The sequence below is a fragment of the Candidozyma duobushaemuli genome (assembly GCF_002926085.2).
Source record: "Candidozyma duobushaemuli strain B09383 chromosome Unknown B_B09383, whole genome shotgun sequence".
Classification (NCBI taxonomy): domain Eukaryota; kingdom Fungi; phylum Ascomycota; class Pichiomycetes; order Serinales; family Metschnikowiaceae; genus Candidozyma; species Candidozyma duobushaemuli.
In genome coordinates this window covers 2604316-2630960 of record NW_020289895.1, presented here as the reverse complement: position 1 = coordinate 2630960, position 26645 = coordinate 2604316, and the positions used below count along the sequence as shown (strand labels likewise).

Below are 26645 nucleotides of genomic sequence, written 5' to 3'. Positions count from 1 at the left end.
TTTTCCGAGAAGAAATTCTAGAGAAAATAATACATGGGCTTATTCTTGCAGTAAGCATGGGTTCTGTGATCCACTGAGTCTAGAGCAATCACAACCATGGCGTGAGCTACTATACCACAAGATTGTGGCACGGCGCGAGAAACAAATCATGGATTTGTGAGAATCAAACGTGATATACGCATTGTAATAGTGAAGATCATCATCCCGAAGCGATATGATTAGTACATCTTGACCTTTTCCCGTACCACAATGCTTTTCCTGAGGATTACATCAATTTTAGTGTTTAACTGGTAAAATCCTTATAAATTGCAAGTGAGAGGAGACTGTGTAACTGGAGTTCGAAAAGTGGCGCCGACTATTCGATTGAACAGGGGTCTCTTTGAAACAAGACGCACAAATGAATATAGACCGTGAAGCCTCTCGCCACCATCAATTGACAGCAATTAGCGCCACCAGTAGTTGAGGTCCAAATTTCCATGCAGATCCACGCTGTCAACATGGCGGCAAATCTTTAAGTAAGGGAGCCTCCGGGTTAAGACGCTGCACTTTTCGATGGCGAACAAACGAGAGCACTACAAAAGTAAAAGAGAATATTCGGTTTTACCGAAACCAATTGACCTTGAAACTACCGCCAATGCCTCTGTCAAGGTCGAACTTCTTGTCAAAAGCTCAACCTGTCAAACAAGACTTGACAGGTGTCGAAGGCTTTTGTGCATGGGCCGCATTGTTCTATGCGGGACGATTATGCCGCCCTCTCAAAGCCACATATTTCACTTCTGTCAAACAATGGCAACAAAAATAATTGCCATCTGACCAGAAACGTACTGAAATTTGCCACTTCTTGCTATCGGGATACCAATTCGTTTTGTTGCTCAAAAAGGAAAAGAGGCGGCTCTTGACAACATCCGCTCCGATGAAGTTAGCATTTTGTTTACGCGAATGACTTCCCAGTAAGGTCTACTTAGAAATTGTCGACATTTACTTTCTTCAAATAACCGTAGAGAATCGTAGGTCAACCCAGATGAACACCTGAAACATTTGGACTTCTCATCACCCCACACTGCATATCCAAGGAGCCGCAGAGCAGGCCTAATAACCACGACTAGCCATAAAATCAATCTGTAGGACTTCAAAATATGCTTTTCGAGCCGCACGCCACACAGTAAGATAAGCCAGGCTGACAAGTGGCTCCGTTCTGCATACCCCTCCAACTGGTTGCACATTATGAATATAAATATCTGTCATTCTTGTGTGTTTCAAAACTAAAACAAAATGTCAACGTACTTAGCTGTATGTGTACCAGTGCCTGCCCTTCTTCAATACTAACGCCAGTCTCTCTTTGAGAGAAACGATATCAATTGGAAGGCCATTGGTGCCCTGTTTTTGGTTGCAAATTATGCATTCAAGACATATCTCAACTACAGAGAGTACAAGGTCACCTTCAACCCAAAGCCACCTATCGTTGTTCAGAAAGAAATCACACAGGAGCAGTTTGTCAAGTCTCAGAAATACACCAGAGACCGTCTCAAGTATAGTTTGATCAGAGATACATCCGAATTGGTAAAGGAGTTGGTCATTCTTCACTACAACTTGTTGCCTCAGATTTGGGGCCTTGCTGCGAAGATTGGATCTTATTTGGGTGGATTCAAACTTTTCAGTGGTATTTTTGGAGGTGTGACCTTGCGAAGTGTCTTATTCTTCGCCTTAAAAAACACCCTCGAGCAGATTTACGTGATTCCTAGAACCTACTACTTTGACTTTTTCATTGAGGAAAAATGGGGCTTCAACAAACAGACTCGAACTAAGTTCTTCAGGGACGAGCTGTTGCAGATTGTTGTCGTGCAAGCTTTCCATGCTGCTGCCACTTTTATTTTTGTCAAGATTGTTGACTTCTTTGGTGGAGATTTTGCTAAGTATGCTAGTGTGGCCTTCTTGGTTGGACTTCTTTTCATTCAGACTGTTGTACCCACTGTTGTCTTGCCCTTGTTTCATAAATTCACTCCTTTGAGAGAAGGTGAGTTGCGTACAAAAATCGAGGAATTGGCTAAGAAGAATGGTTTCCCTGTGAAGAAGCTTCTTGAAGTGGATGGCTCAACCAGTACATCACATTCAAACGCCTTCTTTACTGGCCTTCCTTGGAACAAGCAAATCGTGCTTTTTGACACCTTGATTGAACAGCATACTACCGAGGAGATTGTGGCTGTTTTGGCTCACGAGCTTGGCCACTGGAAATTGGGCCATATTTGGCAGATCACTGCTCTGATTGTAGCACTTGTTAGTGGAAATCTTGTTTTATTTGCAGCAGCTTTTGAAAGCACTCCTCTTGCTGTATCATTCGGTTTTGCGGGCCCATCTCCAATTGTCAACCTAGTTCTTTTCAGTTACCTTTCATGGCCTGTCGATAATACTTTTCAAATACTCAGCAACATTGTTACGAGAAAGAATGAGTACCAGGCTGATAACTATGCATTGAAGCAAGGCTACAAAGATGAGCTTGCTTCGGGTTTGATCAGTTTGAATAAGGAAAACTTGTCTTTCTTGGACACCGACTGGTTGAACTCTCTTTGCACTATAAGTCACCCTAACTTGGTTGAGAGATTGCAAGTTATTGGCTATGATCCTAAGGAGAAAGTGGGGAGTCTTATTCCTGAAAAGGATAGCGAAATCAAAAACTAGAAGGAAGAGACTAGGGAGTTGAAGGCTGTCACGTCTGAATAGAGATGAAGATTTTTAGCTTTAGCAAGGTGCATTACAGCGCTGGTTCATTGGCAACTTTGTTAGTTATTTGAGATGATACATGAAATTGTTCAAAATCAGATTCACCAAAAATAGGAGGGAAGCAAAAGTCATTATCAGGAGCTATAAATTGACGCAAAACCTGTAGCCAAACAGAAAGAATACGTGCGGCACCTTCAAGCGTCACTTTAAGGCGACATATAAAGCACACGATATGCGTCTACTTTTTCGATACCCATAATTTTATTTAAATCATGGTTGTGGCGTCTTTCGACACATACGAGGAATTCGAGGATATTCTTAAAAAGCTGGAGGAGAAGCCGCTTTTTGTCTTCTTTCTGGGTATTGGCTGCGGACCTTGTGATAATGTGGCTCCTTTCTACGAAAAGTACTCTGACGAGTATGAGCTTGACTTCTACAAAACCAAACGTCCAATGAACAAGGAGAAAAATGACATTTTCAAGAAACAGACCCCCCACATCAAGGCATTCCCGACTTTTGTGTTTTTCAGATACGGAATCGAGTTTGGTAGAGTGCTAGGAGACAGTCCCGAGCAGCTCAAACAGTGGATCGAGCTCAGCATCAGATTCAAGGATGACTAGATGTAAGGTGAGTAGTTATACATGTTTACTGTTAGTCAACATTGACCTGTCAAAATAGAGACTTATAAATAAGCGCCCAACGTTGTGAGGGTGGCCTGTACTTTTCTATAAAGAAGTAGGATCCGCAGCTCTCAAAACGCATTCAAACATATTTCAGCAATGCATGGTCAAGCTTTCCTTGTTCCCCTTTTGATGGCACAGCTCTGTGCTGCTGAATCCATAGAAGTTGAACACACCGGTCTCTCGAAATCAACGTTTATCTTCTTTGGCGTTGCCTTGGTCATTTTTGGCGGTATTTTCTTGGTGAGGGCTTGCGAAGATGAATTCAGAAAGAAACCCACTGACGAAGAGTCCGCTGAGAATGAAGAAGTCTCTCAAAAAGCTTCATATGCTACAGATGATGAGAAGCAGGAGTTTTTGGAAAAGCCCCAACGTAGGGCGCCAACCACGAAAGAGTTGGTTTCTGAACTCAAGATGTGGGTTGGAACAGCGGGGGTTTTGGCTGTCGCCGGTGGTTTTTTTATGTTTGGAGTTGCTGCCTCTAGCTCATTTTGAGTTGTCAGAAATATGTATTTGAATAAACGCTTTTAAAGATTTGTGGGCCATGCCTTTCCACAACGTGCTGCAGTAAAATTCCCAGTCTCTGGAGCTTCTTAGTGTGGCGGTTGAAAACCGCATTTGTGACATACTGTGCGGCTCATGCGGCACCATCCTAAGCAGCCTCCTTGATTCTGTAAACCCAAGTTTTTGATACCCACGGTGGATGGAGTACTCTTCTGGACAAAATCCTACACTTTTTTTTATTTACTTATATTCCTAAACACTCAATTACAAGGTCTTCTTTTGAGACTTCACCTCTGAACTGGCGCCGAGGATAACGCTGTCAAAGAAGCGGATGCCGAAGCCATTGAATTTGCCGTCTTTAGTAGTACCGAGAAAGAATTCCATGTTGTTTGATTAAGTTTAAAAAAAATTGAGCGCCCGGGCAGCTGGCTATATATATTCGCAAGGTGTTTTGAACATGCATATCTTCTGTGGCTTGCATTGTAGACGAGCTCAGATTATGCAAGGTGTCAAACGTGTCAACCCAACTTGTTGGCACGTAGCAAGCAGCAAAATACAGCTTCCATGGAAATTTTGCCATTCAAAATACCATGATGTAATTTCAGGGTCCGATTGGGCGTGACCGGGGTGTTACAGTATGAGGAGTACCTAGAGCCGTGCGAATGATAGGCATTTTTCTGATAAGCTTGCAGCCAATTGCGTTTTAGCCCACAAGCCACAAAATGACTGATTCGGTGCATTTTGCCACGTTTACAAGTCCGGTTTGTATCTACAAAGCTGGTTGGGCTATGTTATCAGTAGGCAACAATGTTCTATATATTGAGGAACAATTTTCAATGCAATATGAATGCATCCATCCGCTTAATAGAAAACTCTCAATACCTTTGAAGCTAGACTAAAGCAATTACAGAGAGCCACCTGTCACTTAAAATACCAACTACAGCCGAGCCGACTGAGACAAGGTTGCTTGGCATGTACGGTGCTTAAACGCGAGACAAACGGAAAGATAAGCTAGATTGAATGCCATAAAGCTGCCGTGCCGATCCATTGCGCTCCAATTTTAGAAAAGTTGGACTCTTTGGTTTTGCCATTCTCTGGACTTGCATGAGCTGCAGAAAGCTCAACCTGTGGTAATCAGTATTCTACAATTGCACAGATGAGAAGATTCTGATAACTGAGTTGGCTCAATGAGAAGAATCTGCACTTTTTTCCGTTACTGCCCCTGGTAATGACGCTTGTAGGGCACCATAAGCCGTTGTTCTGTAGCGCCGGGAATTTACAGATCAGTTCGACGGAGCTTAAACTGTAAGCTCTGTACCTGAATTTTACAACCAGGATATTTGTCGCTATGTAATCATGATCGATCGACACCTGATGGTAGATTTAGTTCCGAAGCTTTGAGAGTACGCTTAATCTCGTGTATGGAAATGTGTCAACGACACTTGAAAGCCACCAAGGCACCCAATGTTTTCCTTGTTGAGCTTGTGCCTCTACTTCCCAGCAAATAAGTCAATAAGGAGAGTTATAGGTTTTCAACCAATGCAAACCATCAAACCATTGGCAGAAGGTAGATATCAACACAAGATTTGACCCGAAGTCGAACTGTCTGCATGTGGTACCATAACGGTAACTTTGGCTTGCTTGAGTCATAGATAACGTAAGGATGTGACACAGGGGGCCCTAATTCTAAGTCCGTTTTTCAAACAGAATCACTCGTTACTGATGAATTTGCAAAACATTTACCACTCAACAGGTACAGAGTTCATGTTCGCATACGATCAACGAGCACGACAATTTCAAATTTATGAGCTTCATGAAGCGATTCGATTTCCCAGTATGAATCGGCAATGAATGCTTCTTTAGTTGAATGAGCTGGTTCACACATTGAATCGAGCTGTGATTGTTACCAGCTCCATCATACGAACAACTGAAGTAATATGAAATTCAAGCGCTGTAATCAATTAACGAATTGTATACGACACAATCCGACACAATCTTTTATTTTCTCTCGTATACCCCCATGGAGTGCTACTAAACTTTGATTTTGCAGCCAAAAACTAGTGTACTGCATATACCACGACCTGTAGTCAATCACCACATGAGTCCCAGCTTATCCAACAAAACCCAACCTCTATCATATATTCAGCGACTTGCCTCTACCTGCTCCACCCCTCTTGCAACTGGCAAAAGCTAGAACTGCCATGTCCCAGTGTTGTCACGTGACCAGTGTGACTGCGAAAAGCTTCACCAACCTGCACACAAGCGTCGAAAAATCCTCCACCTTTGGCGAAAAAAGTCAATCTGAAAAACCTCCTCCTACACTATACAACAGAAAGTATGTCCAAATCGAGTTTCAGGGAGCCGTGTGATAAATGAGGGTCTAGTGCCAAACGTGCCCAAACGTCCATATTCAGAAAATCTCCAATTACAATTTTATGTCCATTATGATGTATCCAGATTCGTTCAAGAAGATGCATCCATGAATCGACCCAACGAGACCAACCAAACCACTAAAACGAAAGTTGTGTTAGCATCCAAAGTCTTAAAAGCCTTAAAAGCCTCAAATCACCGCTCCCAAACTCCAAACCAACCCCATACTAACCATCAGTGAAATACTTAGCTGCTTACTTATTGTTGGTCAACGCCGGTAACACCGCCCCAGCTGCTGCTGACATCAAGAAGGTCTTGGAGTCCGTGTCCATCGAGGTCGAGGACGACAAGGTCGAGAAGCTCTTGGCCGAGGTTGAGGGCAAGAACGCCGAGGAGTTGATTGCCGAGGGTACCGAGAAGTTGTCTTCTGTTCCAACTGGTGCTGCTGCCGGTGGTGCCGCCGCTGCCGGTGGTGCTGCTGCTCCTGAGGCTGCTGCCGAGAAGGAGGAGGAGGCTGCTGCCGAGGAGTCTGACGACGACATGGGCTTCGGTTTGTTCGACTAAGCATACAGCTGTACTATAATGGAATACACATGAAAGAGAGATGGGCCTGGAGGGCTGATGTAGGATAGAAGGGGGCAGTTGGGTTAGGCAGTGTAGATTGTGGTGGAGTGTGGTTGAAGGAGTGTGGTTGAAGGAGTGTGGTTGAAGGAGTGTGGTTGAAGGAGTGTGGTTGATGGAGTGTGGTTGATGGAGTATAGCATTTGAGTGTAGATGGAAGGGAGGTGAATGAGATAGGCTTTAGATGAACACTTTGAAAGGGTTTGAATGGGATGATTTGGTGGCTTTACCTGGTTTGAACGATTTTTTTTTTTTTGACTTGTAATTTTGATTTTCCAAAAAACATGCATGGTTGCAAATTTATACCGTAATATGCGACTACCCCAGTAAACGGAAACAACGTAACACTAAAATCACAACCTGAGGATATCAAAGGTACATCGTCGTTTTACCATTGGATTTTCATAAAACTCATGAATTTAGCAGAAAGAAAAAAAAGTTATCCAATATTCTCTTGTCCTACGACCAAATAGTAGATTCCCTCAACCTCTAAATAGCTGAACCTGTACTTTTTAGCTCCCCAAACCGTCTCTTGTATTATTTTCTATAAATTTACCCGTCTCTAAAGCTCATCGGCCTTCCGGGCGGCGTTTGGATTGCCAAATATCGTATGGCGAGCCTCGACCATGAACTTGTTAAAAGCTGAATCGGCATCGCTCCCGCTCTTTCTCTTCTCAACCTCCTCCGCAAGCCAGGCAAGGAACTGCTTTGATGGCTGTAGTACACGCTTCTCATGAAGGGCAGCAAGCGTTCTGAAGTACAGCTTGAACTGCGACTCAGAAACGGCCTTGGCGTCAGAAAGAGTCTTTTGGATATAGTTCGAAACCGTTTCGTCTGCCTTTTCCGCTGCTTCAGCCAATTGAAGGTCCTCGAGGATCACAGCAACTCTGTCCTTGGCCTGCTGGCCCAAATCGGGAAATACCGAGATCAAATCGCCCAATCTCTGCTGGGCAAAGTTGGCATTGGAGGCGAGGCCTTGGAAAACACCCAAAATACGCTTCTGAAGCACGTCGCTGGTGTCGCTGTCACGAATGACCCCGAAAAGCGTATCCACAAAAAGCGAGGGCTGGTTTTGCAAAACGTTGCCTACAGCTTCGGGGTTGTTTCTCAACGAGGCAGCCAAAACGCTGTAGCAGCGCTCTTTGATATGGGAATCATCCACCTCAAGCGCAATCTGATGGATCTTCTCGAAAGCTTCAGAATTCTGCGTAAGTCTAACACCAAACTCTCTATCGTGGGCCAATTCAGCAAGGGTTTCAAGAGCCCGCTCTGCTCTGCCCAAATCCGACTTGAAAGACACGATTTCCTTGACGGCAGAGCCAAAATCGCTAAGTTCTCCCTCGTCAACAGTGCTCCTTTTATACTCCTTCTTCTGGCTCTTGTATCTATCCAAGGCCTCTTTGATCTGGTCCTTCAACGCCTCCTGTTCCTCTTCGTTTTCCACAACAGCCAAAGCGGCGTTTTCGTCTTCGTTGCCATCAAGCAATTTAGCCTCTCTCTGGTTCAGCTCCAAGTTCATCCTGACATGGAGACCAGCTGGAATGTGCTGACCTTCCTTGACAATTTGCCACTCGTGGGTGGCCTCAAAGATCTCCGGGTAACAGTCGTTTTCCACACATATGGTGCTGGAAAGAGCTGGGAGGAGACACGAGGCCAATGCTAAAATTAGGCGGAGATTCATGGAAAAGATGGTAGTGCTGAGTTGGAGCTTATCGTGGGTGCACGGGTGGGGTGATGGCGAAGATGTAGGTGGGGTGGATTTTCTAGATTCTGGGCCTTAAAAGAATGAATCTTTGGAATTTGAGGTGGTTTTATGGAATTTGAGGTGGGTTTGTGGGTTTTGATTATTTTTGATGCTCTGTTTGGCGGTGCTGTCTGCGCTTGATCTGGTGGTGTGTCTAGTAAGTGAAAAGTGTGGGGTGCAAGATAGATGTGTCAGACGAAACGAAGAAATGACTTTCTGTACGCTGTAATTTTATTAGTTTTAATTCTCTTTCGTCGGAAACCAAACCATTGAAGCAGGGGTCTTACTAGTATTGGCCATAAGGCCACTGATAACTTTTTGAGGGCTTCTTCATTTGGGAGGAATGGACAGGAAGAATTGTATACATGACCACTCCATTTGAACTGTTATATTGGAGAAACTGGTATTCAAAAACTCCAAGTCAATTGCAGATTTTGCCCTGGTATAGTGCAATCGTTGTGCATTCGCTGGATCGTGTTTTCAGCCATCGATTCGTATCGCGTCGTAAAACTTAAGCTTGCAATTCGCTTCAAAGCATCAATCGAGCAAAATGACACAATTCCCATCCCAGACTTGACGGCCCTTTTAACGGCAGCGTGCTTCTCGCTTATGCACTGAGCAGCATAGAAGTGATTCCCGGTCTCGTAAAGCGGCTTCATATACAGAACACATATGTGGGCTGCAAACGGTGATACCCCCAATTTTTCATGAAGAGTATTTCTTGAAGTGATCGATCTGGGTCGTTGTACTTGTTAAACTAGTAAGAGAGATTTGGTGGCGTTATTTTGAAAGAACAGTGGGTCAGAGAGGATGGAATTGTCGATGAAGGGCCTACACTATCCAAATTCAGTTTGAAAGCTTCTTCTGCTACTTATGTCAATGAGAGATGCTGTTTCTGAAAGAGTAAAACCGTGTTCGATGCGTTCAACTCCAGAAGCTAGCGCTTTTTAAACCAAAGGATCAAGCTCCAATAAGTGTAACTCACGATTGAAGATAAGCTTTTCAGGTGTATAGCAGCCCATTAGAAATTCAGCTTTTCGCCGGCTGATGGTAGCTGCCTCAGGCCCACAAAAGTCTTCATCTCCACAGCTCGCCAGCTCGTAGCAGCAGAGCTGCCTCGCTGGCTCGTATAACTCGCTGGTTTCTTTACCACTTCTCCTCAGGATTTCTCTTGAACTCCTCGTACGCCTCCCAATTGAAAACACTCAACTCCGTCTCGTTCTCCACGCCCAAGTCCCAGAGCAGCTCCGTCTTCTCCACCTTCTTCTCTCCCTTGCAAAACAAAACATCCCTCTCATCTTCATCAAAGTTGATAACCAAGTTCATCGACTTGGTCTTGTGGGCATGTGTGTACACCTTGACCGTATCGTAAACCACGTTTCTGTAAGGCCTCATGGCACCGGTGGTATTCACAATGTCCACCACCTGGTCTAGAAGCTGAGAAGGAGTGGTGGCCTTGAGATCCACGGAACGCAAAATGTGATTTTTCACATTGCGGTATGGAAAAGACTTGATTATGCGGATTGTGAGTACGGCATCTGTGGCAGGGCGGACGTTCGACGTGAGTGGTTCTTCCATGGAGTAGGTGATGGTGGTATGATAATGTATGTTTTCGCGCTGAGATGGGTCCATCAGCCAAGGGTACAAGGATGGAGATTCCTTGAAAAATCATGCATCGAGAGTTTTTGAATCTCTTTATTTTGTCAAATACGTTATTCTGTGTTGTTGGCGTGGATCCGCTGGATTTCAATGTATACGGATGTGAGTGCAATGGTTCGAGATGAGACATTGAAGGGTTGCAAAAAGCGGTACGAGTAATTGAGGAGCCAGATTTCCTTTTCACAGTTCCAATGAGTTTAAATCCCCATCGTTTTGATATTTGGTTTCTCTGCTATGGGAGAGAACCTACCTAGATGTGGTAGAAGTCAGCATAATCACCAGAGGTCACCTATGTCAGTTGTACTACTTTCTGAAGTCCCTTAAATTTTCTTCTTTTGTAGCTCAATCGAACCTCTATGTCAGTTCAACTACGTTCTGAAGCTCATTAATTCTCCTTTTGTAGCTCAATTGAGTTTCAAATTCGCCCGCCTACCCCAGAATGCCTACCTGCTCATACGTAATCATACATTCATGCTGTCATACGGAAAAACCGCCCTCGAGACGCTCCACAAACTCTGCCAAATTGTAAAGCTTGTTGTACGTTCCTGCAAGCTTCTGCTCCACCGTCTGCTGGACCCTGTCAAAAAGAGCCAGCTCTTCCTCGTTGACAGAGGTGTTTTCATCCAGACCGTAGGTGGAGAATTCGTCGCTTTCGCTTCGATTGAGCATCCGTCTGGACGGCACCAAGAGAACAAACTCTTTTTTGTCGTTTTTGGGAAGATCGGCTAGGTTGTCCATGAACCGTGTGAGGTCCGAGTGGGTGAGGTTCTGCTGGTTGTGCTGCAGAGCAACGATATCTTTGAATTTCTGGAAAGCCATGGTTTGTTCTGTGGTTGGCGTTTCTGGAGTTTCTGGAACATCGATGGTCTCAAGAGAATCCACAAGAATTTGCAAACCTTGAGCACTTCTTTTCGGACGTAGAACGCCGTTGAAACGGTCAAGATGCTGTTTGAGCTCCATCACCTGGCTCAAATCGTCCACATACTGCTTCAAAACTGGAGGAATGGGCTCCCTGCTGTGTGCTTTTAAATGGGCTTCAATGGTCGCTAGAAGGCCATCGACATTGGCAATTTTGGAACCACAAAGCTGGCTCAACACTTCAAGCATTTTTTCACCAACAATCTTGTCCAACTCGTTGAGGCACTCCAAACGGGTGGCTATCGTGGACAAGGCGACATTTTTTTCGGGCTGAAAAGAAGGAATGCCCGTTCTGGAGAGACTCACAGAAACGGCCTTGAGAAGAGCCTGCAATTCTGGAAAATCGTGATGCAAGTAGGTTGGTTTGAGCTGAAGGGAAAAATGCTCGTAGGCGGTCAAGAGATCCACGAAAAACTGGCCAAACATGGAAATATGCGGGTATTGGGTTCTGGAAGAAAGCTGGTCCACGATTTTCGACCCCCTGAGATCTCCACAAAACTCATCAAGCTGGTGCCCTAGGTTGGCAGGCACAATTGTCAGACAGAGCTCTTCGTTTAGGTTGCTGAGTTTCATGATATTGGAGTTCACCTGCTCCACAAGCCGTAGTGCCTTAGACTCGTATGAGTTTTTTGCTTTCAGAGCTTCCAAACAAAGACGCACAAACTGCGCTAGAACGTTGGTATTTTCCTGGGGAATGACCGGCGAATCTGGAATATCCGGCGTTAGCTCGAAGAACGTGTACCACTGGAGAAGATATAGGATGATGCTCTTTTCGTCAGGCACAAGTACATTGAAGTCTTCAGGAACCAAGAGCTGGGGAATCTGGAGTTTCAGATCCGCCTGGGCGAAAACCAAGTCCAAGTTGGCCACGGGTTTGCCATTTTTGAGATCGTTGAAATGTAAAAGAGCGTCAGGAACATAATAGTCACAAATGGCTGCAAACACAAGATCAGGTCTCAGGCTGGTTTGAAGCGACCAGTCTTTGGAGAAATTGCCGATTTCCGGAAGCGCCCGGGACCGTCCGACCGAGTTGATCCACCGTAGTAGAATCTGCTTGATTTCGTGAATAGAGTTGCCCTCGTTGGCTATGGATATCAGCGTCAGGGTAGAATACACAAAGAAGGTCCATATGAGCCCAAGGATGAGTTTGAGGTCTCCTTCCACGACATTTTCGGCACTGACAGAGCACGTATTGATCTGGAGAATGAGCCGGCAGAACTTGAGCACATCGTCGATGTTTTCCACTTTCTGGAGATGTAGGGTTGGTTTCTGGTATATGGGCTGGAGGACGTATTCGGAGGTGCCGCTTTCTTCGGCTATGACGTTGACGAGTTTGGCTAGAACAAGGCCGTCATTAAGTGCTGTGGTAAGATCCTCGATGGGTTTTCCGACCTTGGATCCAACCCATCGAGCCATTGCTCTATGTTGGCTGTGAATCCAGGACATGCGGGGAGGTGCTTTTTGAAATGGATAAACGAAGGTGATGGAAAGGGGCCTTCGGCAGTGGCCGGGCAGCTAGCAAGATAGAATAACCTGGAAAGAAACACGGAGTTGGTAATTAGCCTTTCTGTACTGCCTCGTTGAGAGACATTTTTGAGAGAGCTGGGCCGCACCAGATGCGTCTGCGACGTCTCAAAAACGTGCCAGATTGGGCCGAAACAGTGCTGGCTCGCATACCACCCGCGTTACTACGCACGCGCTAAAACGCGCAGCCCTCGGAACTGCCACTGGCTGCAAACGTCAAAGATGTCGCTTCCGGGGGTTCCGGTGGCACTGACTTTAAGGATACAGAACTAAGAGATTCTAGTGGTTGTGACTTTTGAAGTTTGGGAAATTCAGAAGCGTGGGGGCCGTGGTGTCCTTCTGGAGACTTGACGCACAAGCAGGCTGGCCAGGGTCCAGACTCTAGCCGAGAAGCTCTCTTCTATTGTGAATGAATGAGATCGAGGACCTGAAGTAGCAGCTTGAAGCTCTGTCTTGTAACTTGGCGACCCAAATTTTCGAATACAATGGAACGGAGAACACGAAACGGGCCCGCAGCTGCACCGCCACAACCATCGCGATGCAATTATGAACAAATAGCTGGCGATGCTGCCTCAATTTCTACATTTTCAGTCACAATGCCAGTGAATGTAATGAAGAAGGAGTCTATATCACCGGGAATCCGTGAATCATATGGGCGTTTTGAGCGCAAATCAGTCTACATATCCAGGCACAGCCGAAGCCACCTCCGATCTGTTTTTGTGTTCCAATCTACCGCATCAACGTTTCTCCAAACCTCACATTTAGCATTTACAAATACTCATTACCTACTTATTTGCTCTACTGGCTGAATTACTATATTCTCTATTTCTGCTCTCCCTCGTTCCTTATTATTGTATGGATCAACGCGACACGAAACGAGAACAATCAGCATTTCCCAAAACGTTCTGTTGATCAGCCTTCACGAGCGTCAACCCATTGTTCGACTGGCTGGATCCTTCGTTCCCAAAAGCGGTATTTGATTTCCCAAAAGGCACGTCGGGAAAGACATGATCGGTGAGGAATATTGTACTGTGGATCCCAAAGAAGATTATTGACGTAGATGAATGGGGTAGATTAACTGGGTAGGTTGTATAGCATTCAAGAAGTTAAGGGAATTATGCTGGTAAAAGATCAAAAGAATCAGTGACCATTGAACGATGGTGAAGCTTCGGTGAGTGTATTTTCAACTGCACAACTGATATTATTCCACATTTCTGAACCAGACTCCAAGGCAAGCTCAGTCCCCATATGATGATCAACTCCCATACCTCAAAACTCAACAAATTCTGGTATTCCACCAACCACGCCCCATCGCTACACTCTCTTCATTAGGGCATTAACTATAAAGCTGCTATACCCGGGCGCTTGTATCTGTAGCCCGCCGCTTTATCATATCGTAACTTTCTAAGATCGTGACCCAATGCCGCAAAGCGGATGCTCATATGCTCTAGCAGAAAGAACGCTTGCTAGATGATGAAAGGGACCCCACTGCCAAACAGCAGCAGAGCCGTCACATGGCCGATTTCGGCCATGGCCTGTGGCCACAACAGACCTAGGCCTGAATCGAAAAAAATGGATGGGCAAGCGTCTCCTTGGCAGTAGGGCGCAACTGGTGGTCGTAGGTCAACAACTTGTCGATCAAGTCCACCACCTCGTTCAGCACCAAGTGCTGGTTATCCCTGTTGACAAAGGCGGACCACGGCTTGCGTGGGTAGTTGCCCAAAATGCCGTCGTACTCGGGGCTCAACTTGATGCCGTACTTGTTCACATACGCCATGAGCGGTTTCGTGCCCAACACCTTGGCAATCTGCACCAACTGGTCGTTGTTGGAGTCTCCACGGAAAAATGGCTCCTTCTTGAATATGATGGCCGCAAGCATGCACCCCACGGACCAGAGATCCAAGGAGTAGTCGTACTGCTGGAGGTTGATGAGCAACTCTGGGCCCTTGTGGTACCTGGAGGCGACTCTGACGTTGTAGTCGACGCCGGCGTGGTAGAACTCCGCAAGACCCCAGTCAATAAGCCTCAAGGTCTTTGTTTGCGGGTCGATCATGATGTTTTGCGGCTTGACGTCTCGGTGGATGATGCCCATGGAATGCGAGTAGTCCAAGGCAATGAGGAGCTGCAGAAAGTAGTACTGGATGTCGGCGATGCTGAACTTGTTGTACAAGATGCGGAAATCGACGTTGTTGACGGACTCGAAAACCAAGGCAGGGATCTTGGAGTTCTGGTCTCTGACAATGTCCAAGAGCCCCACCACATTAGGGCCTCCGGTCAAGTTCTTCAAGATCTTCACCTCTCGATAGATTTTCTTCATTTTCACAGGCTTCAACACCTTGATCACACAGGGCTCGTCGTTGATCACGTTGACACCCTCGAACACCTCCGAGTACTTGCCCCTTCCGATCTTGGACACAATCTCGTAGTTCTTGATGTTTCCCCACTCGATCGTGTGGGATTCATAGTCCCAGTAGTCTCTAGACTTATGCTTGTTCACATCGGCGTATACTCGAGCCACCGAGTACACCTTGGGCGATACGTTCATCATGGTGATGTAGTAGATGAGGTTTTTGATTCATCGCACCGTTCAGGCAATGCAGGAGCCACATCAACTGATTCTGGCAAGGTGGGCGGACGGGCTGTATTTATAGTTGGAGGAAAGCGGGGATTTGTAGTTTTGGGTGTTTTTGCAGTTTTGGGTTTTTTTGGTGTAGCGGGCAGTGGTGGCGGTGATTTGGGTGATGGTGCTGTTTTTTTGCCTGTCTGCTTGACTTGCTGTGAGGAAGTGAGATGGGTGGAAGAAAAGAGAGTTTCGAGGGAATTTGGAAATTATGATTTTTGTAGTTTTTTTGATGTAGTTTTTTGATAGAAACTAAAAATTCGATCTGAACGGTCATTGCCGTTTTTGGTGCCGGGATCTCGGCTATCGCTGTCGACCTACATGTCACTAGCCACAAGGGGGCTTTTTCGGTTCTGGCGAAACGGCGATTTTGAGGTGTCATTTGGCTTTGGATGATGTTTGTAAGATGGTATTGGCTGTTTGTGGCGGTCTGTGGCGAATGTGACTAGTACGGTAAATCTGATTGGTTTGAGATTTGAGGCCACTGATAGCAGAGGGGCTATTTTTTTCTTAGACTGTTTTGTTTGTTCTGACGAGTTGAATGAAAAGTAGAAATATGGCAATCGAAAGGACTGATGCACCGCCACAACATCGATACGGTGTTTTGTGGCGATGTGGCTAGTGTTTGAACAAGTGACGCCATGGAGAAAGTGGTGTTTCTCGAGGATGCTGGTTAATTATCACCAACCCATTGAATTGGAGAAGACGAGGAAGTGATTAGTAAATCTACCTAAGGGAGTGATTTCACTAATGTATCCGGGTTCTACCTTTCTTTCACCAACACATCTAGCATGGAGTTAATGAAAGAGACGCAGTGAACATATGATTGGCCGAGAGTTTTAGAGGGAACATTCAAATGTTATGTTCATGGCCATGGCACTGCTTTCTGTCATTATGTAGTTAAGATGTATGAATTTGCAGCCATTGTGAACGCTTCTATATACACTGTGAACGCTTCTATCTGTATAGATTCCTCAAGGCACTCTAACTGCAGCAAGATCAACAACGGAAGAGTGTTTGTATTGCTCCTGCAAACAAATAAGCTGGTATTTTGGAGAACTATGGCGTATCATTTGAAACAAACATCACATGGTACCTATCACCCATGAATAAGTCTTTGACGGGCTTCACAATCAACCAAACCATAGCCCTGCCTTCCTATGCTCATCAAATACTCAAAAGAAAAAATAGTCTTCAAAATCTTAAGATTTCAAAAAATGCTCAAAAGAATTTCTTCATCTAAACTGCATCATCTGGTACTGCTTGTATAGCTGCGAAACATCAACACTCAACTACTACTTTCTTTGCACACCCAATCCAACGCGTCCATGCAGCACAGTCGCCCGTGTTCCCCGCTTCTCCCACTATAAATACTCGAGATTCCCCAGCATCCAAAATCCAGAGAACTTCCCGCTCCTTCCCCTAGACTAGAACGCCCCATCCAATGGTCTCTTTGATACTGCTTTCACACGGAGACAAGACGCTACCGGGCATCGAGATCAGCCACAATGGGAAGCTAAGCCTACGAGGGCCGCTAGAGCACGTGAACTTGGTCAACTCGGACAAGATCCCGTGGTTTCTTGTTTCTCTGGGTCCGTATCCTGTTTACTCCACCAACGACGAAACCGCTGCATACTTTAAGAACCTCGCGTTGGACAGCATAGAACGGCCCTACATTGGGCTTCTTTCGAAATCCACCGACGGAGTATACGTGGTCTTCTTCATCCACGAAAACAGCGTTCGGTGCTTCTGCATAGACTTTTCTGCTTTGGATAGACTTGCCCTGGCGGCACAGGCGTTTGAGGCTTCAAGTGAAGACGACATTTTCTACCTGGCGCTTCCGACGCGTTCAGATACTACAATTTTTGATAGAGTGCTAGAAAACAAGTCGTCCAAAAGAAACCAGTATGTTGCTCCACGCAATCCTAGTGCCACCCCGCTTTCAGTGGCCCCACTTAGTGGCGATCAGATTTCTGCTGCTGTGAACAAGATCACGCTTTCCGGCCTACGGCTTCGTGGTTTGAACCCGCTGGGTTCGAAAGACAGAATCGCCGTGAGGGAGTTGTACCAGATGACAAGAAAACTGGCGATTTTTGCGCTAAGAAAGTATAATTATGGATTCAATGGAGCTGTGAACCAGGAGGTGAGGTTGAGTGATGTTCAGGATGTTGTGGAACGGTTGCTCCAGGCCTATGCCGATGTGGAGTGATCCGTGGCAGGGTCTGAATGACATTCTTGGCGTTGAGCTTCCACTATATGAAATGCTGGAATCCAATTGCAACATGAACACATAGTCGATAATTCCCTTCAAAACCTTATCCACCTTAAGCTACTTCATCCACCTATAAGCCCCAGTAAAGCCGTCATTTTGGATCTACCCAAATGAACATCAGGTAAGCGACTCCAACCATTGCATTCAGGTACATTCCAAAGCATATCAGCAACTGTTTTTGTTTGAATTCCCAAACATGTACACATAGCCTTCCATAGTCTCACCAGCCACAACTACAAATACCCTATCTACATCCATGCATTTGCGCCATCTATTTACATTCAAAGGCTAGCCAAGTCCACCACACGGGACTGGGCAAAGTCGTTGTGGGCCTTGGACGAGGCGCTGTCCAACTGGCGCTCCAACTCGGTCTTTCTCTGGATTCTCTTGGTTTTGTTGGCCATCTTGCTCTGCACGGCCTCCACCTGGTCCAAAAAGATCAGTCTGTCCTTGAGCAAGTAACCACGTCTCTCTTCGCTCAGGTAGTACGCAATGTCTCTCTTGTGCATAGGTCTGGCTTGAAGAGGAACATAGCCCTTCCTTAAAAGGAATCTGTCTGGGTTCAAGAACGCTTGCAAACCAAGCTTGGTGCGATACACGGAAGTGTAGGTGTGCCCCGTTCTCTCCACGGCATTGATGGCACCGGTAGAAGCTCTGGTAGCCTCAATGTTCAAAGGCACATTGTATGTTTCCTTACCGTTACCCAAAAGCTTCACGCCGTCCTTGACGGTACCCGTGACGAGGCCACACTCCCGCATGACTTTGTAGTCTAGCACGTCGCCCTCCTTCAAAGGAATACGGCCCTTCTCCCAGAAATGCTGCACTTTTTCCAAGTTCAAGTCGTTGTACACTCTCTTGTGGGGTCTCTTGAAACCAACGATGGGGAATCTCTTGAAGTACGGCGTCTGGCCACCTTCAAACCAACGAGGAACCTTTCCACGAGCTTTCTGACCTTTCTGACCCCTTCCGGAAGTTTTACCCAAACCAGAGGCCTGACCTCTTCCGACTCTTTTGATGCTCTTGGTGGCTCCTTCGAACGGAGCCAAAAAACCCAACTTGGCTATGCCACGCTGCTGATTTAGAAGAAGCCCCACGGGGGCGAACGCTGTTTTGGCAGCAGAAAAGAAGCCCATGGTGGTTTGTTAAGATCGATTTGATGTTGGTGAGAAAAATTAAAGCAGTCGTGCGGTGCACATAAGTGGGGTCGCGGCCATTGGAGAAGTGAGCCTATATGAAATGCAAGTTTGTCTGTTCTTTGCCCATTATTTTTGTAGACTTTCTCGATGAAATAAATTCTCAAATTTGAAGAAAGCCTCATAGAGAAAAAGAAAAAAAATAAAAAAATTGATCTCCGTCCTCACAAGTTGTCCATGATCACTTGCATAGCCTGCAATAACCATGCAATATAATGATTATTACCATGGAAATAGCATGCCAGATGCAAATTTGCCCTTTACCAAAAATGGCTTTGCCTTATGTCATTCAAAAATAGCCGTAGAGACCCTCAGAACAAAATGTCTTTAAGTATGACTGAATCATCTAACGACTCCTGCTTCAATTCCTATTGACTGAATACTCGTTTCCACACATTATGACTGACACTACAGGGCACAGAGCCTTGGATGAAGCTATCGATGATTCCTCAGATATTGATATAAGTCGGCAGAAGTTGGCAAAAATGCAACAGAATCTCTATGGAGGGGAGATCGTCTTGACGGTCTTCACCATTATCAACTCCGTACTCATATATTCCTTTCTATGGATGAACTTCGGAAAAAGGAGTCGACTATTCAAGGCCTTCACGATATTTCATATGGCAGATGTACGTACCTTGCTTTCAGATTCTAATCAAAAACTAACATCAGGTATCTCCCCTTATATATCTCATCTTTATTTGGACGTCTCCGAGACGAAGCTGGGGCCTACTAGGAGTACTAGCATTAATCGCCATTAGTAATTTAGGCCACTTCGTTCTCCTGTGGTATGAACTTGATAAATCAAGCGCTGGCGATGATGTAGTATTGCAACTAGTTTTCCCTATGGCACTATTTTTTGTCAATCTGTTCCTCTCCCTTTTCAACATCGTTGCTCTTGATCGCTTCCTACGTCAGCGAGACAAAGTGGTGCTTACCACCAAGGTAAGAAAGCCCATGAAGGTGCCAGAAGGAGCTATTATCGAGTCTCTCCAGCGTGCTTACATTCCAACATAGGGATTCGAGTTTTGAGCCCATATGACCAGAACAGCTACGAAGGGTTTTATGATAATGATTTTAAGTTTAAACATTTACATGGATAATGATAAGACTGCAAGAAGTGTAGTTTCCTAACCAACACTTGATGTTACTTTGTTAAGTGTGTAAAACGGCGTTCAATTGGACGTTTACATGAATAATGATAGTACCCTACATCGTGTATTTTATCAACGGTTGATACTAAAATTTGGAGTATGTGAAAAGGCATTCGTTCATAGGTTCGTGACAACATCCCTGGAATTGCCTGATAAGTCGGTGACATAATTGTTTCTTTAATCAGACCTTGGTGTATACTGTGCCGCCAATAAGTGAAATATGGAAGCTCCAATCATGTAGTTGTATGCCGCATTGAACCACCAAAGCATAAACATCATGACTGCAGTTTTCGTTCAATATAAATAGACGCTTCTCCTCGAATTCTCCTTTCCTTACACTATGAATTTCGCTAATGCCCCATGGCCAGTTGACGTAGAAAGAGCTATTGACAATTCCTCCATTTCCGAAAGGGCTCCACAAGATATGAAATGGAATCAGGGATTTCTCGATGGAAGCGAGTTTTTTGTCATTTTTTCTAACATCATCACCACCATCATGAGAGTCCCCATTTTTCTGGTGTACTTCAAAGAAAAAAGTGATCTCCTCAAGGCTTTTTCAATTTTCCATTTGGCAGACGTACGTAACTTGTTTCAAACACACCAACAAAACTAACTTCTAGGTAACTCCCATCGCTTACACTATCTTTCTTTGTCTGTCACTGAGACGAAGCAAAGGCGTACTAACAGCTGTCTGGATCATCACCATTGGCCACTTAGCCCACACTGTTCTCATTTGCTATGAGACCAGTAAATGTAAGGTAGAACTTGAGTCACTTTGGCTACTTTATCTTTGTATGTTTTACGGTATAGCATGGCCTTTTCATATAGCCAACATCGTGGCTCTCACGAAGTTTTTACATGATCGAGACAATATCGTGTTGGCCAATAAGAGGGAAAAACACACGAGAGTTTCGGAAGTGGAGGCCATAGAAATCCTTCAAAAGGCTTATATCCCTAATTAGAGAAGGCTGGAGACTAAGCAATCAATGGAGGGCAAGTTGGGATTATTGATGATCAAGAAGATTGGATTTTTTTTTATCAAGCAGCACATGAATAATGCTATGATCGAATAAGGCTTTTACAATTCAGAACTTAATGCACTTCTGTTGCTTTAATCAAGAATCCATACAACCATCTGCCAGGTCGAATATATGAAACTAGATAGTCCATCTGCAAAGTTGGTTTTTTTAAGCATATCTACACGGAGGAGTGAAACACTTCTTCGAGAAGAGTTTTTATGATTTAAAATGTAATAGAAAAACACTGCTATTGATCCAGGGCATATAGACATGAAAATGAATCTTTTAAGGCAGTGCACAGCTATTGACAGGTACTATTTCTGACCTAATTTATTATGAAGAAAATCAGCTCACAGTAAGGTAGAAAAGTTTCACTAAGGTAGAAAAATTTCATTCACCATTTTCATTTGTCTTCTGAGTCAAACCATTTCTCTCAATATTAAAACCCTTATCTGCTATTGGCTGAATCTACGTCAATCATCCTTAGGACACGCCAAGATCAAAACAATAACGCACCTCGTACTCGGTATCTGGCTTTGTCTCCGGCATCTACAACACATCTCAATACAAATCATTGGTAAAATCAACATACAAGTCATTCTGTGTCCACCAGGGCATATAAAAACGTGGAGAATCGAAAGTCAACAGATCGCTTAGATCAACTCCTTGGCAGCCTCCTCAGCTCTCTTGCCGTTGGCCTCCTCTGGGTGCTTAGCCAACCACTCGTTGTGCTTCTTCTCGGCCTCCTCAGGGGACTCACCCTCGTGGAACTTCATCCACCACTTGTCGTCCTTCTTACCGTCCTTACCCTTCTGGGCAGCGGCCTCCTCTGGGTGCTTAGCCAACCACTCATTGTGCTTTCTCTCAGCTTCCTCTGGAGACTCACCCTCGTGGAACTTCATCCACCATTTGTCATCCTTACCCTTGCCCTCGGACTTGCCCTCAGCCTTGTCGGTGGCACCGTTAGGGTGCTTGGCCAACCACTCCTTGTGCTTCTTCTCGGCCTCTTCCTTGGACTCGCCCTTGTGGTACTTCATCCAGTAGTCGTTGTCCTTGCCTTTACCTTTACCCTTGGCCTTCTCAGCCTGAGCCTTGGCTTCTTCTGGGTGCTTGGCCAACCACTCTTTATGCTTTCTCTCAGCTTCCTCTGGAGACTCGCCCTCGTGGAACTTCATCCACCACTTGTCGTTGTGTGGCTTACCTTGAGCCTTAGCCTCCTCGGGGTGCTTGGCCAACCACTCCTTGTGCTTTCTCTCGGCCTCCTCAGGGGATTCACCCTTGTGAAACTTCATCCACCACTTAGGGTCGTCGTGAGGGTGAGGACCTGGTGGACCGTGGTGGAAACCGTGAGCCTGGTGGTTCTCCTTGATGGCAACCATGGCGTTGTGGAAGGAGTAGCCCTCGTACATTCTACCCATGGAGAAGACACCAAACAAAGCAAGAGCACTGACGGCAGTGGCGGCCACGGCCTTGGTCTTGCAGCCCTTAGAGCGCTTGTTGGTCGATGGCTCGTAGAATGGGTGAGCGGAGTCCTCGAAGGAGGAGGTGGAGGAGTATGGGGGAGTAGCCTCGTTAGAGGAGTTCTTCTTTTCGGTTGGCAAAGGTGAGTAGCTCATTTTTGATGACAGCAAAAAAGATATGCTAGGGGGGTGTAAGCAGATATTTATACTGGCTGCGGTTCCTCAAGCAGATGCATATGGTTAAGTGAAATGGCATGCACATCCGACAAAACAATTGCAGACATCCGAAATCGCGCATCAGATCCGAGATTCAGGAGGCGCCAAGACCGTATGAGAATAGGCTTGACAGCCGTCAACCATCAACATTCGAGCTTTTATCGTTTCAAAAACCCTAGAATCAGGCTTTCCGAGAGCATAACGGCATTGACGGCGATGTCGAGGCGGTGCTTTGGAGGTCAAATGCCGGCGTGTGTGCAGACCCGCGTATAGACCTGCACACCGCGGTGCAAAAGCCTGGAAAGACCCAATAGCCACCGATTTCAAATGCCGAGAGTATGTCATTTGGCGCGGTGGATATGTGTGGCCTGTAGCGGATCTCTGCGTTTGCTTACTGGTTCTTTTATCTCTGCGATCAGTGCGTCGGCCCGGCTCGGATCCTCAGGCAACTGGCTCATTGTTATAGCCATACTTATTGGCATACAATCCAAGAGCCTTGATTGGGAACATAAATTTGTATGTTGGGTACTCGATAGCACAGCTATGGTTGAATACACCTTCCACGCCTTCAAATCTCCATTCGCCTGCTAAAGATTGTCTCTCCATGATGAGCTTGATAGCTTTGTCAATAGGTTTTCTGTCTGGGTAGTCTCCAAGAATCAAGGCAATAACAGCCCAAGAGGTCTGGACCACCAATGACTGGCCTGTAGGAACGTAGGTATGCGTTTCGCTCGCTTTCATGGATTCACTCCATCCGCCGTCCTCTTCCTGTTTCCGAATGAGGAAGTCCAAACCTTTACGAACGGTTTTTGAGTTTTCATATGAATGTCCAACAGTCTCCAATGCTTCGATAGCAAACATAGTGGCATATGTGAAGCAAACGCCCCACAGTCCGTACCACAGTCCATCGTATTTGTCCTGAGCCTTGATGATGTACTGGATCGCATTATCTATGGCAAAGTTAATCTCCACAGGCTTGTATTCGGGGTAGTACTTGTTGAAATAAGTAAGCCCTAAAACCGACAGGTCCGTACACTCCACGTATGGGTACTCGACCATGATGTTATTAAAAACTTCGGCAGGGCTGATATACTCAAGCTTTGGTGTGGCTCTGATATGCTCGTATGATGAGAACGAACCGAACTCGAAGCTGCCGGTATTCTGGATAAAGAGGATTCTGTCCACGGCATCTTCAAGATTCTGTCTTTCGATTTTTTGGTCTTCTGGGATTTTGCTGCCCAAAAAGTCGTCGTTTTCAACCATGATGATGGCCTTTACCGCTTCAGCAGTACAATCCGAAACAGTGTAGCCCTGAGTTTTAGTACTGAACGGCCAGGCACCCTTTCTCTTGTCTCTGAAACTGCCCTCTTCACACTCCTCAGTGAATTGAGATCTTCTCAAAAACCAGTAGCCTTTGAGGATCATGTCATGGTACTTCTCGTAACGAGACATGCCAGCCACAATAAGGTACTGGCACATGAAAGCCACGTCCCAGGTTTGGACACCATTGGTACCCATGACGGTCATACCCTGAGGCCCGTGGAAGAGAACATCGTCTTTTCTGTCCAAGAAACGCAGGAAAGCATAGGAATCGGGGCCCTCCTCAAGGTACGTGATGACCATGTTGAAACAGAAACTGACAGGTGCAATGCACAAGTAGTCTGTGTTCTTGCACTCCTTCTTGATGAGCTCATATACTCTCTTGCTGCTCTTGCGGAGAAGCCAGTTTGGTCTGACGTATTTTTCGTAGTTCACCACGACCCAGTTCAACGTGTCGAGTATTTTGGTATGAGGATAGTACAAGTCCACTCCACAAACGGTGTTTCTGTGCTTCGAGAAGTCAATCTTCTCATATGGCAATTGCCTGGGCAAGTAGATCTCCTCTCTGATTTCTTCAAGCAATGGTTCCAAAGCACACTTGGACCGATTGGCACTCAAGTACGCCAATGGCAAGTAGATGGACCGTGTGTGGACCCACCAACGGCCGGGATGGATAGGCACCCAGTATGGCAAAGACCACAACTCTGGAGGAGCAGGATTTACACCTTCCCATTCGTACAAGCAGAGAATGGAAAGCCAGGCTTTTCCCCAGTGTGGATTACCCAAAGCGCCGCCCAAGCTATGGAGCGTTTTTCTGGCCTTCACGCAAACAGGGTGATCCTTTGAAAGACCCAAAATACGCAAGCACACATAGTTGATGGAAGTACCAAAACAGGTGGACTTATCCACGCTGTGCAATCCCCAGCCGCCATCGACAGGGTGGGCAGTGTTTACAATGTAGCGGATCATCTCTTTGCGCTGGGCGTCGCCAATTGGCGTTTTGGTGAAGTACGAGGCCGCCACGTACCCAATAGTCATGAACATGGGACCCTTGTATTGACAAGCGAAAGTTCCACAATCTTCCTGGATGTGAGACAAAAACTCCAGGCCTTTGGAAGCCGCCTCGAAAGGCAACTTGATCTCCTTTTCGGCTTCAGGGCCTGGAAACTCCATATCCAAAAGGTACTTTGTCGTTTTCAGCTGGGGCTCCTTTTCGGCTTCTTCCGGCAGGAGATAGTGCCATGTTTCTCTACCGAGCTCATCAGTTCTCAAACGCCACAAGCTCTTGTCTGTGCCTTCAAGGCCGAGTTCCTCGGAGTAGTACATGTTGATGATGTGTTTCAACTGCTAGGTTGATGGAAAGCGAAGACGCGCCGGAGAACAGGCAGTGGGCAAGGAGGTTGATGCAGGTGTTGGGGTTGGTGCTTGAAGATGATTGGACGATCTTCAAAGAGGGGAACGCTTTGGTGGTGGAAAGTAGTAGGAAAAGCGTCGGTGATGGTGGTGTGAAGATATACGAGCACCGTATGTAGGTCTGGGGTAAAGACGTGTTACTTGGTTACCAGGTGGGTCGATATGTAGTATCTATATCTTGAAAAAAACTTTCGTGGATAAGGAATATATAAGTTCTGAAAATTGGAATTAGTCTTTTTTCGTTGGTTCCTCTGTAGTAGGTGATTTTCTCGTTTCGCAGCCATCGTATGGATTCAGATAAGTGCCTCCCCATCGAGAAATGATAAATCTTTGAAAACCAAATTCCATTTGGGATAAACAAACCCTTTTTAAATTGAACTCCTTCATATTTTTTCAAAAGGCTCGTGACAAGCTTAGTTTGTAGGACCCCGATTTGATGGACTGTACGACGAAGTCATCAGAGGCATCTTCTTTCGGGATTCCATTCTTGACAAGACTTTGTTAATGATAAGAATGGTGGGAAGGCTTTGGACATGAGGATGTATATAGGAGAATTACGATTGGATCTGTGTTTTGGTGATGTAAGTGGAGGTGTTGAGATCTGAGACTGCTGCAGCATGATGTACTAACATGGATGTATAAGGAGGCAATGTCAGAACATTGTTTAGGGGAAACCCAGAAGACGTTGCTGAAAATAAACATATTCCCCTAATTGTGTCATTGAGATTGCCTTTTGTTTATGGAATGCTGAGAAACGGGAGATGATGGGAACTATTCAACCGACGACAATAAAAAAAAGCACTTCTAGTCAATCGAAAGTTTCAATTACCCACTGTTTAATGAGGTGGAACTGGTCGATATAGGGAGTGAATTATAAAGGCCTAGCGTCATAAGACGTTCAGGACCACTTCTACCAACACTCTCAATTCTATATGAGATAGGGCAATCCAGCAAATGGCATATCCCTAAGATCAAACTAGCAAAAAATTCTTTACTTGCCAGCAATTTTTTAAAAATGGCACCTTTCAAGTAATCCACATTTTTCATCGATGTCCATCCTACATCTTGACGCACCTTTTGAACAGACTACCTAAACATACACCAGCCCTTATTCACAAGATTCACAAACGTTTCGGCATCGACCCCGAATAATTCACAAAAGCCCTTCTTGACTGCTTAAACAGTCCAAATGGCCTGGATCCGTCAATCACGTGATCGTGCACGTGCCGCTACCACCCAT

General features: G+C 45.5%; 11 protein-coding genes across 11 annotated transcripts; 4 read left to right on the top strand and 7 right to left on the bottom strand. All coding sequences in view use genetic code 12, as the record gives it.

The window, feature by feature from the left end:
- Window positions 1-1272: 1272 nt before the first annotated feature.
- Window positions 1273-2676, top strand: CXQ87_002588 (M48 family metallopeptidase; the record flags this gene model as incomplete). The annotated part of the gene is made up of 2 exons (XM_025481094.1): window positions 1273-1290; window positions 1333-2676. 2 exons carry the CDS (start codon window positions 1273-1275, stop codon window positions 2674-2676), a joined length of 1362 nt encoding a protein of 453 aa, XP_025335394.1.
- A 314-nt stretch (window positions 2677-2990) lies between these two features.
- CXQ87_002587 (thioredoxin family protein) lies at window positions 2991-3338 on the top strand (the record flags this gene model as incomplete). The annotated part of the gene is made up of 1 exon (XM_025481093.1): window positions 2991-3338. One exon carries the CDS (start codon window positions 2991-2993, stop codon window positions 3336-3338), a length of 348 nt encoding a protein of 115 aa, XP_025335393.1.
- A 159-nt stretch (window positions 3339-3497) lies between these two features.
- Window positions 3498-6836, top strand: RPP2A (ribosomal P2 alpha domain-containing protein; the record flags this gene model as incomplete). The annotated part of the gene is made up of 2 exons (XM_025481092.1): window positions 3498-3852; window positions 6511-6836. The coding sequence occupies 2 exons, from the start codon at window positions 3498-3500 to the stop codon at window positions 6834-6836; spliced, it is 681 nt and encodes a 226-aa protein (XP_025335392.1).
- Window positions 6837-7455: 619 nt separating this feature from the next.
- Window positions 7456-8574, bottom strand: CXQ87_002585 (uncharacterized protein; the record flags this gene model as incomplete). Its single annotated transcript, XM_025481091.1, has 1 exon — window positions 7456-8574. The coding sequence occupies one exon, from the start codon at window positions 8572-8574 to the stop codon at window positions 7456-7458; it is 1119 nt and encodes a 372-aa protein (XP_025335391.1).
- Window positions 8575-9783: 1209 nt separating this feature from the next.
- Window positions 9784-10215, bottom strand: CXQ87_002584 (uncharacterized protein; the record flags this gene model as incomplete). The annotated part of the gene is made up of 1 exon (XM_025481090.1): window positions 9784-10215. The coding sequence occupies one exon, from the start codon at window positions 10213-10215 to the stop codon at window positions 9784-9786; it is 432 nt and encodes a 143-aa protein (XP_025335390.1).
- Window positions 10216-10773: 558 nt separating this feature from the next.
- On the bottom strand, window positions 10774-12630 carry ABP2 (Abp2p; the record flags this gene model as incomplete). The annotated part of the gene is made up of 1 exon (XM_025481089.1): window positions 10774-12630. One exon carries the CDS (start codon window positions 12628-12630, stop codon window positions 10774-10776), a length of 1857 nt encoding a protein of 618 aa, XP_025335389.1.
- Window positions 12631-14290: 1660 nt separating this feature from the next.
- On the bottom strand, window positions 14291-15286 carry CKA2 (casein kinase 2 catalytic subunit; the record flags this gene model as incomplete). The annotated part of the gene is made up of 1 exon (XM_025481088.1): window positions 14291-15286. One exon carries the CDS (start codon window positions 15284-15286, stop codon window positions 14291-14293), a length of 996 nt encoding a protein of 331 aa, XP_025335388.1.
- A 1516-nt stretch (window positions 15287-16802) lies between these two features.
- On the top strand, window positions 16803-17567 carry CXQ87_002581 (uncharacterized protein; the record flags this gene model as incomplete). The annotated part of the gene is made up of 1 exon (XM_025481087.1): window positions 16803-17567. The coding sequence occupies one exon, from the start codon at window positions 16803-16805 to the stop codon at window positions 17565-17567; it is 765 nt and encodes a 254-aa protein (XP_025335387.1).
- Window positions 17568-17911: 344 nt separating this feature from the next.
- MRPL10 (mitochondrial 54S ribosomal protein uL15m) lies at window positions 17912-18763 on the bottom strand (the record flags this gene model as incomplete). The annotated part of the gene is made up of 1 exon (XM_025481086.1): window positions 17912-18763. One exon carries the CDS (start codon window positions 18761-18763, stop codon window positions 17912-17914), a length of 852 nt encoding a protein of 283 aa, XP_025335386.1.
- Window positions 18764-21649: 2886 nt separating this feature from the next.
- Window positions 21650-22612, bottom strand: CXQ87_002579 (uncharacterized protein; the record flags this gene model as incomplete). The annotated part of the gene is made up of 1 exon (XM_025481085.1): window positions 21650-22612. One exon carries the CDS (start codon window positions 22610-22612, stop codon window positions 21650-21652), a length of 963 nt encoding a protein of 320 aa, XP_025335385.1.
- Window positions 22613-23113: 501 nt separating this feature from the next.
- Window positions 23114-25318, bottom strand: ERG7 (lanosterol synthase; the record flags this gene model as incomplete). Its single annotated transcript, XM_025481084.1, has 1 exon — window positions 23114-25318. The coding sequence occupies one exon, from the start codon at window positions 25316-25318 to the stop codon at window positions 23114-23116; it is 2205 nt and encodes a 734-aa protein (XP_025335384.1).
- Between the last annotated feature and the right edge of the window lie 1327 nt (window positions 25319-26645).